Here is a 13,729-nt window from a genome sequence, read left to right on the forward strand (position 1 = left end):
ATGTTTTTCCACTGAAGCTGTGATTTTTATAACCAACAAGACTAGAGTTGGGAAAAAGGATGGCATGCAACAGATAAAGAAGAGATTTCTTTAAGCTACTCTTCACATCGGAGTCTACTAGTACACAAATTTCCCACATACAGTCAAAGCTGTCCCCCGTACATGCCCAAAAGTTATAACCAAAAAATCTGAATCTCAACAGAGGAAAACTTTAGGGAACAATAACTGGTAAAGCAGGATGCTATATTACATGGGTAACAATGGCATGGCCTTAAACATACATTCTAATGGTTGTGCTAAATCACAGTAATAATGTTCATTCAGAGGGCAGATTCCAACATGAAACTAATGTCTCACTATAATCAAACAAGGATAGAAATCTAAATTAAGACGAGATAAAAATTAAAACATGCTAGCCATAAAAGGCTAAATACCACTGCTGTAACTGAGTTTCAGATGAGGTGTTGCACTTGCCTTCTATTTAGGGAGGTAAGATAGAAATAATTAATGCAAGACAGAAAGTGAGGGGTACAGATAAAGGAGTTTTGCATGACAGGATTGGAGGAAGAGTAAGTTAATCATTGTGTCTTCTGAAGGAGATGACACCTGAACTAAGTTAAAATAGACTGAATGTGATGCTTTCTTGGAAGTAAAAGGACACAAAGGAAACCATCATGGAGTGCAGACATAAAGAGGAACAGTGAGGGACACCAGAAAAGATCAGAAGAGCCTTTGATTAGTACCTCTGACACTACTGTGTTTTTCCTCTGCAGGAATGAACCCAACAAAGGCTTTTGTACAGGAAAAACATGACAGAACTATCTCTAGTGAAAATAATTCTGGCCACAATGTTCAGAACAGACTAAATAAAAAGAGTTTGGACAGGAGGCCAAAATGGGACTGAACTAAACTGAGACTAGGGGTACTATAAAAGAGGGAATGAATTTTAAAGGCACTGAGGAAACAGTCCCTAGCAGATTTGGAGAGAACCGGATGGAGGTGGCAAGAGAAAGAAGAGTTAATGGCCTTGGCTGGCCAGGTAGCTCTGTTGGTTAGAGCACTGTCCCCGTTATATCAAGACTGTGGGTTTGATCCTGAGTCAGGACACATACAAAAATCAACCAGTGAATGCATAAATAAGTAGAACAACAAATAATGTTTTTCTCTGTCTAAAAATCAATAAATATAATTAAGAAAAAAGTTAATGACAACTAGAAAGTTGTACCTGAGGGGTGACTATACAACATTATCACCACAGGCTGTGCAATACATTGCTGGACTTGTTCAGGTCACCAGCGCTCAATTTCTAAGCCCAACACAATGCAGGTATGTACACTGTCCTTCCTATTGTATAAGGTGGTTGGTTCGGATAAGAATGAAATGAACTTTGGGAGAGAAAAGCCACAAATGAATTCTGTGAGTGCGCAAACAGAGTAAAACGAACAGAGCAAACAAGGGAAACAAGACCTTGGAGAAGGAAAAGTTAAAAGGCTTTGTGACTGTGTTTCAAATAATTAATTTTGAAAATGGGGGAGGGGGCTCTGAAACAGGGAAGGGAGAAAGATGGAAATATCTATGGCAAGAGAAAAACCGAGGTTAGCTGACATTAGTCACACTCACTTGAAACACACTTTCATTTATTAACCACCATTTATTCTTAAAAAGATCACCCCTTTTCCAGATTCCTCTTGCTATTTTAGTCTAAGTAGCAACACAGTTATACTACTTACAGACTTAAAACTAAACCAAGTAGAAATCTGATCTTCCAACCAGCATACACCCATTAACTTGGTAGTGGTGTGCACACAGCAGAGAATACACATTTACTCATTATAAAATTGAAATGTGAAATTATCTTGTTTTAGTTCAATAGTCTATTCGAAGTTTTCTAAACAATTTAAATTGTTCAGTGTAACTTGTAACAAGCAAAATAGGCTTCTTTTCTGCCTTCCATACTATCATCTTTCCCCCTACGACCTTCTCAAAAATGAAAAAATCCTTACCTGTGGTACCAGGATGAACAGATAACGACCTTTCTATGTGGAGTGGTGACATCATCTGTATTGTTAATTTTGCTAGGTAGATGGCTTCATATTCCTACAAAAATAATCTTAATTTCAATATACATTTAAAATCCTAGATACCCAAACAACAGTGGTTGATGTGTACATTATTGGTATTCTTAGTTTATATTGAAAAGTCTGGTACCATATTGTTGTTAGAGAAATGCAGGCTTAAAATTCTTACCTCATAATTTCACACTTACTGTTGAGACTATAAGGCAGGCCAAAAGCTTGCACTAGGGCATCACACACTGAACTCTACTAGTCAGTATGTGTTGGGGCATTATGATAAAGTAAGGATGGTATTTCACCATTATTACTGATCATTGTTCTGACAAAATGAAAATTCAATGAGAAAGCAGTAAGAAAATTAGAAAAGTGGCAAAGTAAACATAATTTGAAGATGAGATGAAAGCTAAGACAATCAATTAGAAAATTTTTTAGAATCAATAGGAGTTTAATAATAAGGTTGCCAACAGAAAACTTAATAAAAACCAGCAGCTTTCCTACGAATAACCAATTAGAAAATGTATTAGAAAAATAAATTTTTATTCCTAATGGGAACAAAAAAATACCTAGGAATAAGTTTCATAAGAAATGCAAATACTTTGTACAGAAAACTATAAAACACCAGTGAATATGGAGGTGATCTGAATAACTCAAACATATTCTTAAAGTGGAAGAATAAAAATTTAAAGAGGCCATTTCTTTCTGAACTGTTAATGTAGAGAGAGTATTATTAAAAACAACTATAGGACTTCTTCAAGTACACGTAATTCTAAGATATAAATGTAAGAACCTGCCAAGAAAATTCTAGAAAGAACAATGTGAGAATCTTGAGAAATGCCACACACGTTTATATATTATAGTGTTTAAAATCAATACAGGTACAACAAATAAGCAGGATCAAGGGAACAGAATACAAAGTCCAGAAATACACCCAAGTATAGATGAGAATTTGCTATAAATTAAAAAAAAAAGACATTTCAAATTAGTTGGCTAAAGACAGATTTCCTTAATTTGCAAAGACCTCTTATAAACCAATGAGTGAAAGACCTACAAACTCTATGGAAAATGGGCAAACCATAAGGAGTTGCTACTTTTATGGCCATTATGACAATAACCAAAGTTTGTTAAAATACTCTGACTAGTGGTATTGAGCATGGTATGGCCAAACGGGTCCTCCTTGTTTCTTGGTGGTATTAAGATGATATTATGGCAATCTCTTTAGAGTCAATTTGACAGCATTACATTTCAAATGCCCTCTAACCCAGCAATTCCACTTTGATCAGTTCTTTTAACAGGGTGCAGAGCATATCCCCTACAATCCTTGATTGGGGGAAGGCAGGAGTGAACAATACCATGTTTAGGATATAGTACATAACAACTGCCAGCTAATAGCCATGTTTTCCTGAATGGAACAGGGCTGCCACCCAGAGCAAATTGTTTGCCCAACTGTGGAAACACTCAGGGACTCATGACACAGCCAGAGGGAGCTGACACAGTGCCTGTGTGAGAAACGGGGGACAGATGCCCACCCTGGATATCTGTGTGGGTCACTGGGAATTCTTGCTCTGACTAAAGATGGCAGCCAAAAGAAGGTAAAAGATTCGGGGCAACTGGCAAAAATTGTGGACACATCACAGGAGGGCCCAGATATGAGGTCACACGGGAAGTGCCGGGCACAGCATTTAAATGAGGGTGGGCTGAAAGAATAGAAGTCACATAGTTGAGGATAGGAGAGGAGGTCCACTGGGAGTCAGGGAGACAGCCAGGATGGCCTGCTTGGAGAAGATGACAGCAGAGCTGAGGGAGCTGCAGGGACTTGCCTACCCACCCAGATTTGTGAAGGATGCTTGGAGCTGAAATGTGACCAGGAATACTGATCTTCAGACTTCTGCTTTTCTGAAACACAGTACCTCTGACTGATGTATTCTGGAAATGGCCTGGCTTGGCAAAGGGAGGAAGGACTATGTGTTTTGGGGTGGATTTAAAGAAAGTGGGTCTTAACAGCAAAAATCTGCTATTATTCTAAATCTGTATAACCTTTAAACAACCCTTTCCTTTTCACCAGTCTTGTATTAGGAGTCATGCTTCTTGGCAGTGGGCAACTGAACCCCACAGCTGTTTCATAATAGCACTGGTGGGGTTTTGTAACAATCTTACAGATATACTCACAAACGTAAACAGAGATGTATCTACTTTTCTTTCCAAAATTGTTTGTAATGATGAAAGGCTAAAAACAATCTAAAGGCCCATGTGTAAGAAGTGGTCATATAAAATTCTTATACATACAACATACATATAAAAATATTTTGCAAGGTTTCTGGCCAAGAGGGAGGAATAGGAGGATATAATTAATTTCCTTGCACAACTGAAAGAAGGAAAACAACCAATTTTTAAAAAACCCAGAACTGCAAGAAAATCAAATTGTATGAATGTCTGACAACCAAGGTTTAGAAGAAACATTAATCCAGACTGGTAGGAGGAGTGGAGATGGGAAGCTGGGGTGGAGAGGACATGCAGCAAGGCAGAGGCTGCTAGACTGGGTAGTCCCACATTTGTGTGTGGATAAGCCAGGAGAAACAACTGGGGAGCAAGACAAACTGCACAACCCAGGGTTCCAGCATGGGAAACAAAACCTCAAAACCTCTGGAGATCGCGGTGGTGGGAGAAACTCCCAGTCTCACAGAAGACTGCATTGGAGGGGCTCACAGGATCCTAAAACGTACACAAACTCACCCACCTGGGGAATTAGCGCTAGAAGGGCCCAATTCACTTGTGGGTAGTGGGGGAAGTGACTAAAAGCCAGCTGAGAGCCTAGCAAGTAGCAATGTTCCCTCTCTGACCCCTCCCCTCACATACAGCACAACAATGTGGTAAAGCGGGTTGCCCCACCCTGGCAAATACCTAAGGCTTCCCCACTTAAAACATAACAAGTGGGCCTGGCTGGTGTGGCTCAGTGGATTGAGCGCGGGCCTGGGAACCAAGCAACCACGGTTCGATTCCCAGTCAGGGCACATGCCTGGGTTGCAGGCCAGTTCTCTCCCTCTCTCCTTCCTATCCCCTCTAAAGATAAATAAATAAAATCTTTAAAAAAAAAAAAACATAACAAGTGCACCGAGAGAAAGAAGTATGGCCCAAATGAAAGAACGACCAAATCTCCAGAAAAAGAAATAAACGATGAGGAGACAGCCTACCTATAAAATGCAGAGTTCAAAACACAGGTCATCAAGATGCTCACAGAAATGACTGAGTAAGGCCACAAAATGAAGAAGTGAGGCTATACAAAATGAAATGAGGAAGCATATACAGGTAGCCAACAGTGAAGGGAAGACAACTGGAAATCAAACCAATGATTCGGGACAAAAGGAAAAAAAAAACATTCAGCCCTAGCTGGTGTGGCTTAGTGGATTGTGTGCTGGCCACAAATAGAAAGGTTGCCAGTTTGATTCCCAGTCAGGGCACATGCCTGGATTGTGGGCCAGGTTCCCAGTTGCGGGCATGTGAGAGGCAACCAAGTGATGTTTCTCTCACACACCGATGTTTCTCTCCCTCTCCTTCTCCTTCCCTACTTCTCTAAAATTAAATAAATAAAATCTTAAAAAAAAAAAACCAAAACACTCAACCAGAACAGAATAAACACACAAGAATTTTAAAAAATAAGGAGAGGCTTAAGAACCTCTGGGACAACTTTAAACATTCCAACATCCAAATCATAGGGATACCAGAAGAAGAGGAAGAGCAAGAAATCAAAAACCTCTCTGAAAAAATAATGCAGAAAACCTTCCCCAATCTGGCAAAAGAAATAGACTTGCAAGTCCAGGAAGCTCAGAAAGTCCCAAAGAAGTTGACCCCAAGGAAGCATACACCAAGACACATCATAATTACAAGATACATCAAGATTAAAGATAAGGAAAGAATCCTAGAAACAGCAAGAGGAAAAGAGACAGTCACCTACAAAAAAGTTCCCATCAGAATGTCAGCTGATTTTTCAAAAGAAACCTTATAAGCAAGAAGGGGGCTGGAAAGAAGTATTTCAAGTCATGAAAGGCAAGGACCTACATCCAAGATTGTTCTATCCAGCAAAGCTTTCATTTAGAATGAAAATAAACTGCTTCTCAGATAAGGTCAAATTCAAGGAGTTCATCACCACCAAGCCCTTATTATATGAAATGTTAAAGGGACTTATCTAAGAAAAAGAAGATAAAAAATATGAACAGTGAAAGGCCAGCAAACTCACAGTTATTAACAACCACACTAAAACAGAAGCAAACTAAGCAAACAACTAGAACAGGAATGGAACCACAGAATGGAGATCAAATGGAGGGTTAGTGACAGGGGAGTGAGTGGGAGGGACAGAGAGGGGGAAAAAGTACAGAGAATAAGTAATATAGATGGTAGGCAGAAAATAGACAGGGGAGGGCAAAAATAGTATGGGAAATGTAGAAACTAAAGAACTTATGACACATGGACATGAACTAAAGAAGAAAATATGGGTTGGGAAGGGTGTGCAGGGTAGAAGGGAATGAAATGGGGAAAATGGGACAACTGTAATAGCAAATAAAAAAATATATTAAAAAAAAAGAAAACAAAATCAGCAGGTTTTATGAAACCACATAAGACCCCTCATAGTCAAAATGATTCTGAGAAAAAAAGAACAAAGCTGGAGGATATCACACTATCAGCCTTCAAATTATACTACATAGTTAAGATAATCAAAACAGCATGGCACTGTCAGAAAAACAGACACACAGACCAAAGGAACAAAATTGAGAATCCAAAAATAAAACTGCATATATATGGGCAAATAATTTTTGATGAAGGAGCCAAAAACACATAATGGAGAAAAGAAAGCCTATTTAATAAATGGTGCTGGGGAAATTGGAAAGCCACATGCAAAAGAATGAAACTAGATTATAGTTTGTCCCCATGTACAAAAATGAATTCAAATTGGATCAAAGACCTAAAAATAAGATCTGAAATAATAAATTACACAGAGAAAACAGGTACTAACTTATGGACCTTGGTTGCAGAGAACATTTTATGAATTTGACCCCAAAGGCAAGGGAAGTAAAGACAAAAATAAATGAATGAGACTATATTAAACTAAAATGCTTCTGTATAGCAAAAAAAAAAAAAAAAAACGAACAAGAAAACAAAAAGGCAACCAGCTGAATGGGAGATATTTGCAAACAACATAACACCAAATAAGCAGTCCAATTAAAAAATGAGCAGAGGAGCCCTAGCTGGTGTAGCTCAGTGGACTCAGTGCGGGCCTGTGAACCAAAAGATCACGGTTCAATTCCCAGTCAGGGCACATGCCTGGGTTGCAGGCCAGTTCCCAGCAGGGGACACAATAGAGGCAACCATACATTGATGTTTCTCTCCCTCTCTCTTTCCCTTCCCATCTAAAGATAAATAAATAAAATCTTTAAAAAAAATGAGCAGAGGAGCTGAATAGACACCTCTCCCAAGAAAACCTAAAATGGCTAACAGACATATAAAAACATGACATGTTCAACTTCAGTAGCTATGAGGAAAATGTAAATCAAAATGAGATGCCACCTCACACTTGTTAAGAATGGCTATTATCAACAAGACAAGTAACGGGAAGTGCTGGGGTGACTGTGGAGAAATGGGAACCTTCACTGACTGCTGGTGGGAATGCAGACTGGTACAGCCATTATGGAACAGTCTGGAGGGTACTGAAAAAATTAAGTATAGAGTAACGATGTAACACAGCAACCCTCTCCTGGGTACCTACCCCCCAAACTTGCAAAGATATACGCATCCCTGTGTTCACTGCAGCATTATTCGTGGTGGCCGAGACATGGAGACAACCAAAGGGTGCTTTGATAGAAGGCTGGATAAAGAAGATGTGGTACATGTATACAATGGAGTACAACTTAGCCCTAAGAGAAGATGAAATACTGCCATTTGTAACAACATGCATGAACCTTGAGAATGTTATGCTAAGAGAAAAAAAAATCAATTAGAAAAAGCTAAAAGCCACATGTGGGATATAAAACTGAAACTCAGAGACACAGACAACGGTGTCAGTATGGGGGTTACCAGAGGTGGGTGACAAAGAGGGCCACATACGTGGTGACAGAATACGGTTTGACCGTGGGTGGTGGGCATGCAACGCAACATGCAGATCATGTACCACAGAAATGTGCACTTGAAACCTATATGGTCCTAAATGGCACCCCAATAAATTTAATTTAAAAAATTCTTTTAATAGAAATGTGAACTTGAAAAAAGAATCAAAGCAGTTTACAACAATTTTTAGGTATTTATGAATTAAATTCTGTACCTAAATTCCACAAACATAAGATTTTACTTATCCTACTTTCTGACTGCCTTACAAAGGAAAAAAGTTACCTGAAGTTGATGGACAAATCCAGCATTAGGATTAATACAAAATCTTCTTTCTTGAACATAAGCAAATGCATCTCTGAAAACAAAAAAAATTGTTAGCTCATGAATTAATTTTTCCAGAATTCATCTAAAATAGAAACCTAAAAATTTATCTAAAGTAGGAAATCATACTCATACAGCTTATACTCCAGAGTGGTAGTGAGTTGTAGTGGAAAAACTGACAACACGACCAGACAAATTACAATAAAATGGGATTATAATTCCTATCTTGTTGGGCTATTGTGAAGATGGGAGATAATGAGCGTAAAACACTTTGTATAGCATCTGTCACATAGTATAGTACATGCTCAAAATATTACCATTGGTTGAATGAGAAATGTATCTACTTCTTTGTGTTGTTATGAGACTTAAATGAAATAAAAATTTCTATAATAATACCTAGAACATAGCAGAGACCCAATAAATGAGAGTTACTTTGATTATTAATCAGAAAGATACCAAATAAGAAAGAGAATATATAAAACAAAGTCTCACGATGCTTGTTGATCTTTTTCAATTAAGTAAACAAAGCATTGTAAACAATGTTTGAATACATTATTTGTATTCAAATAATATTCCTTTAAGAACTAGTAATTTTAAGCAAACTTTTCCATTATAATTTCAGCACAAAGGATACAAAAAAAAAAACAACAATTGAATGTTTACTATGTGTCGGGCATGTGGATCCAATGCTGAACATAGCTCAAATGAAGAGAGTAATGGAGAACTTGGTATAAGGCAGAGAGGTTGATAAGTGCATGCCATTTATTGGTTATGTTAAGAATTATTAAGGATCAGAAACCTTTGAGAGCTTTTTTGGGTAAGATGATTATGCAATCATCAGATTTATCTTGAAAAGACCATTCCAACTGCAGTGTGGAGAAGGAACAGACTGGAGCAAAGAATGCAGGAGACCACTGAGAAGGTTCCTAATGGAAGAATCCAAGGAATACATAACTGGAGCTTGGATTAGGGGGATTAAATGATGCAGAGGAAGATATACTGATACTCCAGGTATTGGGTTGGCCAAAAAGTTCATATGGGTTTTTTTTCTGTTAAATAAAAGACACATTTTTCATTTTCACCAATAACTATTGATTTGGATATTTTGAGCATGTCGGCTATCTCCCACTATTGGCTTCTAGTGGATAGAGATCAAGGGTGCTGCTAAACATCTTCCAATATGTAAGATGGCGCCACAGCAAAAAAAATTATTTTGCCAAAATGTCAATATTAGCCTAAATGTCAATAATTCCAAGAAACTTCACAAACCATTTGTGACATGTTCAAACAGTCGCAGCACCTTCTCCGTACACTGCTCAAATCTTTGTGTGTGTTTTTACCTTTCTTGGAAAAATAAAGTATAATATGCTGAAAATGTGTATTTTTTCCATCTTTAATATTAAAATGGTAACACAAAAATTCACCAATTTAATAAGTTTTTATTTTTTTAATTTAATTTCTTTAAAGATTTTATTTATTCATCTTTAGAGGGGGAGGGAATGAAAGGAGAGAGGGAAAGAAACTTCAATGTATGGTTGCCTCTCGTGAGTCCCTGCTGGGAACTGGCCCACAACCTAGGCATGTGCCCTGACTGGGTATCAAACCACGATCCCTTGGTTCGCAGGCCTGTGCTCAATCCACTGAGCTACACCAGCTAGGCAATTTTGATAAGATTTTTAAAAAATTTCATGCTGATATGATAGCTGTCACAATGCAATCTAATAAAACTGTTTCGAATGAGGATAAAGACAAATAGACGCTAACAAAGCCATCTTATGGAAAAGACAAATGAACTTTTTTGGCCAATCCAATATATTTTAGGACATAAAACAGACAGGATTTGGGTAATAGATCAGTTTGGGAGATGGGGAGTAAAAAAGGGAGGTGTCAATGATTACAAGATTTCTAACTTATACAACAAGACACACTAAGAAAAAAAATACACTACACTGGCCAGGGTTTTGTTTTATTTTGGGGTGAAAAGCTCATGACCCCTCCTCTCTCTTTTATATCTTTGTTTATGCTTAGAAAAGACAATTTTGGATAAGAAAGACTATACTAAATTATGAATACGAGATAAAACAATTTGTAAGTAATTTTTCATCCAACTACTATTAAAGAAAAATATATTGGTCTCTTAAACAAGGAAAATACTAACATCTGTTTCTAGGAGTTTTTAAACTCAGATTAACCAATTCCCTAGCAGTAAGCAGTTTTCCACAGATTATTTAACTGTAACTACTTTGGCTTCTTTTTTTTTAAAAAATATTTTATTTATTTATTTTTAGAGAGAGGGGAAGGGAAGGAGAAAGTGGGAGAGAAACATCAGTGTGTGGTTGCCTCATGTGTCCCCCCTATCAGGGACCTGACCTGCAACCCAGGCATGTGCCCTGACTGAGAATCAAACTGGCGACCCTTTACTTCACAGGCTCATGCTCAATATGCTGAGCTACACCAGCCAGGGCTTACTTTGGCTTCTTAAAATAACAGCACCAGCTCCATAAAACCAAAAATTTAGCCTAGGTAGATAAAGTACATAAACTACAAAGGTTAAGAGACTAAACATGAGGTATAATGGCCTACCTATTCAAACATAACTAGGTAACAAAAGCAAAAGAATATTAACTTCAAGCTCCCAACATCTCCATTTTAGTAAGAATTTAAATTGTGGCTAGGTTTCAGAGTACTTTCTTACCTGTACTTCATTCCAAATGTTTCCATAATATATGCAATAACAAAGGCAGCACTGAAAAGTGGGAAAATAATTTAGAAAAAAACAGAAAACACAACTCATTAATTAAATGCTAGAAAAAAAAAAGATTATCTTAAACTTCATACCTCCTGGAGATTCCTGCATTTCCATGGACTAGAACTTTTCCTGAAAAATAAGAAATAATTTTTCTGATAGAAAAAGACCTGATTCAACAGCTAAAATATATCGACACCATGTACCACACTATATCAAAATAAATCTTTTCTTAAACATTTTATATATAACACTTGGATATTAATTAATATTCAAATCATTACAATTTATTTACACTAACTGTGTAAAGAATACAATAGGCTTTTAGGATAAAGGAATTTAAAGTTGAGCCAGAATTTGAAAATCATTCTGTAGGGATATTTGAGAAAGACTAACCAAACTAAACAAGAAGTCAAGAAAACACAAACTTGGGAATAGTCCATTATATATAATTATAATTACAATGTCTATATCCTGAATTTAAAGTGAATACTAACTAATAAATTAAATAAAATAATCTCCTAAAAATAAACATTAGCTAAGTAATATTATTTACCTCCAGCTTGTAAGCTCCCATCAATAAATTCTTTAGTCTGAAGGCAGAGACAATGTGTTATAATAAAACACATGGGTTAACAAACATAAAGTACATATAGTGAAACAAAATATACTGAAAATAATTTCCTGTTAAAATATATGAATAAAAATTATATTCAAGAATTTTCAAAATGCTACAAATACAACTATTTCAGGTTTTAAACATTATATAGGAACTAAAATTTAATTTGAGTTCAATACATTCTAAGTGTGATTCCTCAAATTTTTGGAGATAAAAAGGTTTTAAAAATAATAATTTTTTAAAAACTACATAATCCCACAATTTTCAGTCATAACAAAGTAAAAGTTTTAGAACCACAATTAAGCAGTCAAGCCATAAATAAATTTTAAATGACATTAAAATACTGATACCTACCATGGGGAAAAAACGTATTATATTTTCAACTGGATTATCTGCAATATCCAAAACTAAATATCTGAAAATAGAACATTTCGTGATAAGCACACTTTCAGGTAAAACTCTTTATGTATTAAAATACTTTAAAAACTTAGGCAACCATAAAAAAATGCAAAACAACCTTCAAAGTGTTATATTCCCAAGAACTGAACCGCAGATTTTGTATTGATTGAAACATAGAATTTAAAGCCTTAAATAACATTAACATTTCTCTGATATTTTAGTATAATAAATCTATCTGGTTAATATAGGAAAATCACAAGCAGGAAGAGACCTTTGTCCAAATCAGAGTGGACATAGAAAATAAAGACAAAAAGTGCCTGTGTTCATTATTGTTATTCTTCTATTTCTAGCACTTCCCTAGGACTAGAATAGAAGATTCCTCTCTGAATGGTCCTGTGATCCACCCTCCCTATAACCCTATAAAGGACAATTCAGAAGAAGCCTGAAGTCTGAAAGAGAAGGAGCTAATAAAAACAGAAAAGCAGTCTGATGGAGTCGTAAGTCAAACATTCACTGATTGAACTAACAACCTTGAGTAGGGTAAAAAAGTCAAGAGACCACCTATCCTAGAATTTTACACTTTGGAAAACATTAAACATAAGACATTATTAATATGCTAGGCTTCTTTTGTGAAAAAGTTCCATATTCTAGCTTATTCATGACAACCTGTTTATTAACACAACTATATATGTTATGAAATTAATTTTTAAAGCCAAAAAATTTTTTAAATTACAATTCTTTAATGATCATTCTGGCCTTATCAGACAGAAGCCGAAGCTCAGCATCCAAGGATAATCCAATGTAAAAACCATAAAGATTCTAACAACGATAGTATGTGATTGGGTAGACCTGTTATATAAAACACTGCTTCAGGGGTGGGGGAAAAGTTAATTCAGAGTCAAACTAAAATATTTTACTGCATGTCATTTTGAATGTCAGAAACTACTGGTAGACCTATCAAGCTATAAGTACTCTAAATCTAAGGAGAAAGGGTTCTTCATTAGGGATAAAGAACCTGCTCAGGGTACTAAAATCAAATGTAGAGTATGCCATTTTTAAATAAAATATTTTCATTTTCAATAATGTACGTCGGTCTATATGCATGTATACCTAATATACATATACAATAGAGAAGTAATTAGAAGGAAATACACCAAAATGTTAGCTAAAGAATATCTTCTGGGTTGTGGAATTATGAATGTTTTTATTTTAATATTTTTCTGCTCTGGTATCATTCTGGTCTTTCCAAAGTATGCATAAAGGACAAGCATTTCTTTTACAATTAGGAAAAAAGCAATCTATTTTATTTTAAAATATAGACATTCAACTTTTAAAACTAGTTTTTATTAACTAAGAAATATTTGCACATGGCCAAAAGTTCTAAACTATAAAACAGTATCTGCAATGAAAAAGAGGTCCCTATACTATCCTAGACCCTGAACTTTCCTTTTCAGAAGCAGTGACTGTCAAGTTTCT

General features: G+C 36.1%; 1 protein-coding gene across 2 annotated transcripts in view; it reads right to left on the reverse strand.

The window, feature by feature from the left end:
• STYX (serine/threonine/tyrosine interacting protein) overlaps nucleotides 1–13,729 on the reverse strand; it is a 46,255-nt gene that overhangs the window by 3,830 nt on the left and 28,696 nt on the right. Inside the window, exons 5-10 of one of the 2 annotated variants that reach the window (XM_037155646.2) lie at nucleotides 12,209–12,269; nucleotides 11,792–11,828; nucleotides 11,328–11,367; nucleotides 11,185–11,235; nucleotides 8,451–8,523; nucleotides 2,004–2,097 (exon numbers count right to left, since the gene is read on the reverse strand). In XM_037155646.2, the coding sequence (XP_037011541.2) occupies nucleotides 2,004–2,097; nucleotides 8,451–8,523; nucleotides 11,185–11,235; nucleotides 11,328–11,367; nucleotides 11,792–11,828; nucleotides 12,209–12,269 (356 nt within the window). The remainder of the gene's footprint in view (nucleotides 1–2,003; nucleotides 2,098–8,450; nucleotides 8,524–11,184; nucleotides 11,236–11,327; nucleotides 11,368–11,791; nucleotides 11,829–12,208; nucleotides 12,270–13,729) is intronic. The other variant, XM_037155647.2, reaches the window with a different exon arrangement.

This window comes from Artibeus jamaicensis, unplaced genomic scaffold, assembly GCF_021234435.1.
Source record: "Artibeus jamaicensis isolate MK-2021 breed Jamaican fruit bat unplaced genomic scaffold, CSHL_Jam_final contig_548, whole genome shotgun sequence".
Lineage (NCBI taxonomy): Eukaryota > Metazoa > Chordata > Mammalia > Chiroptera > Phyllostomidae > Artibeus > Artibeus jamaicensis.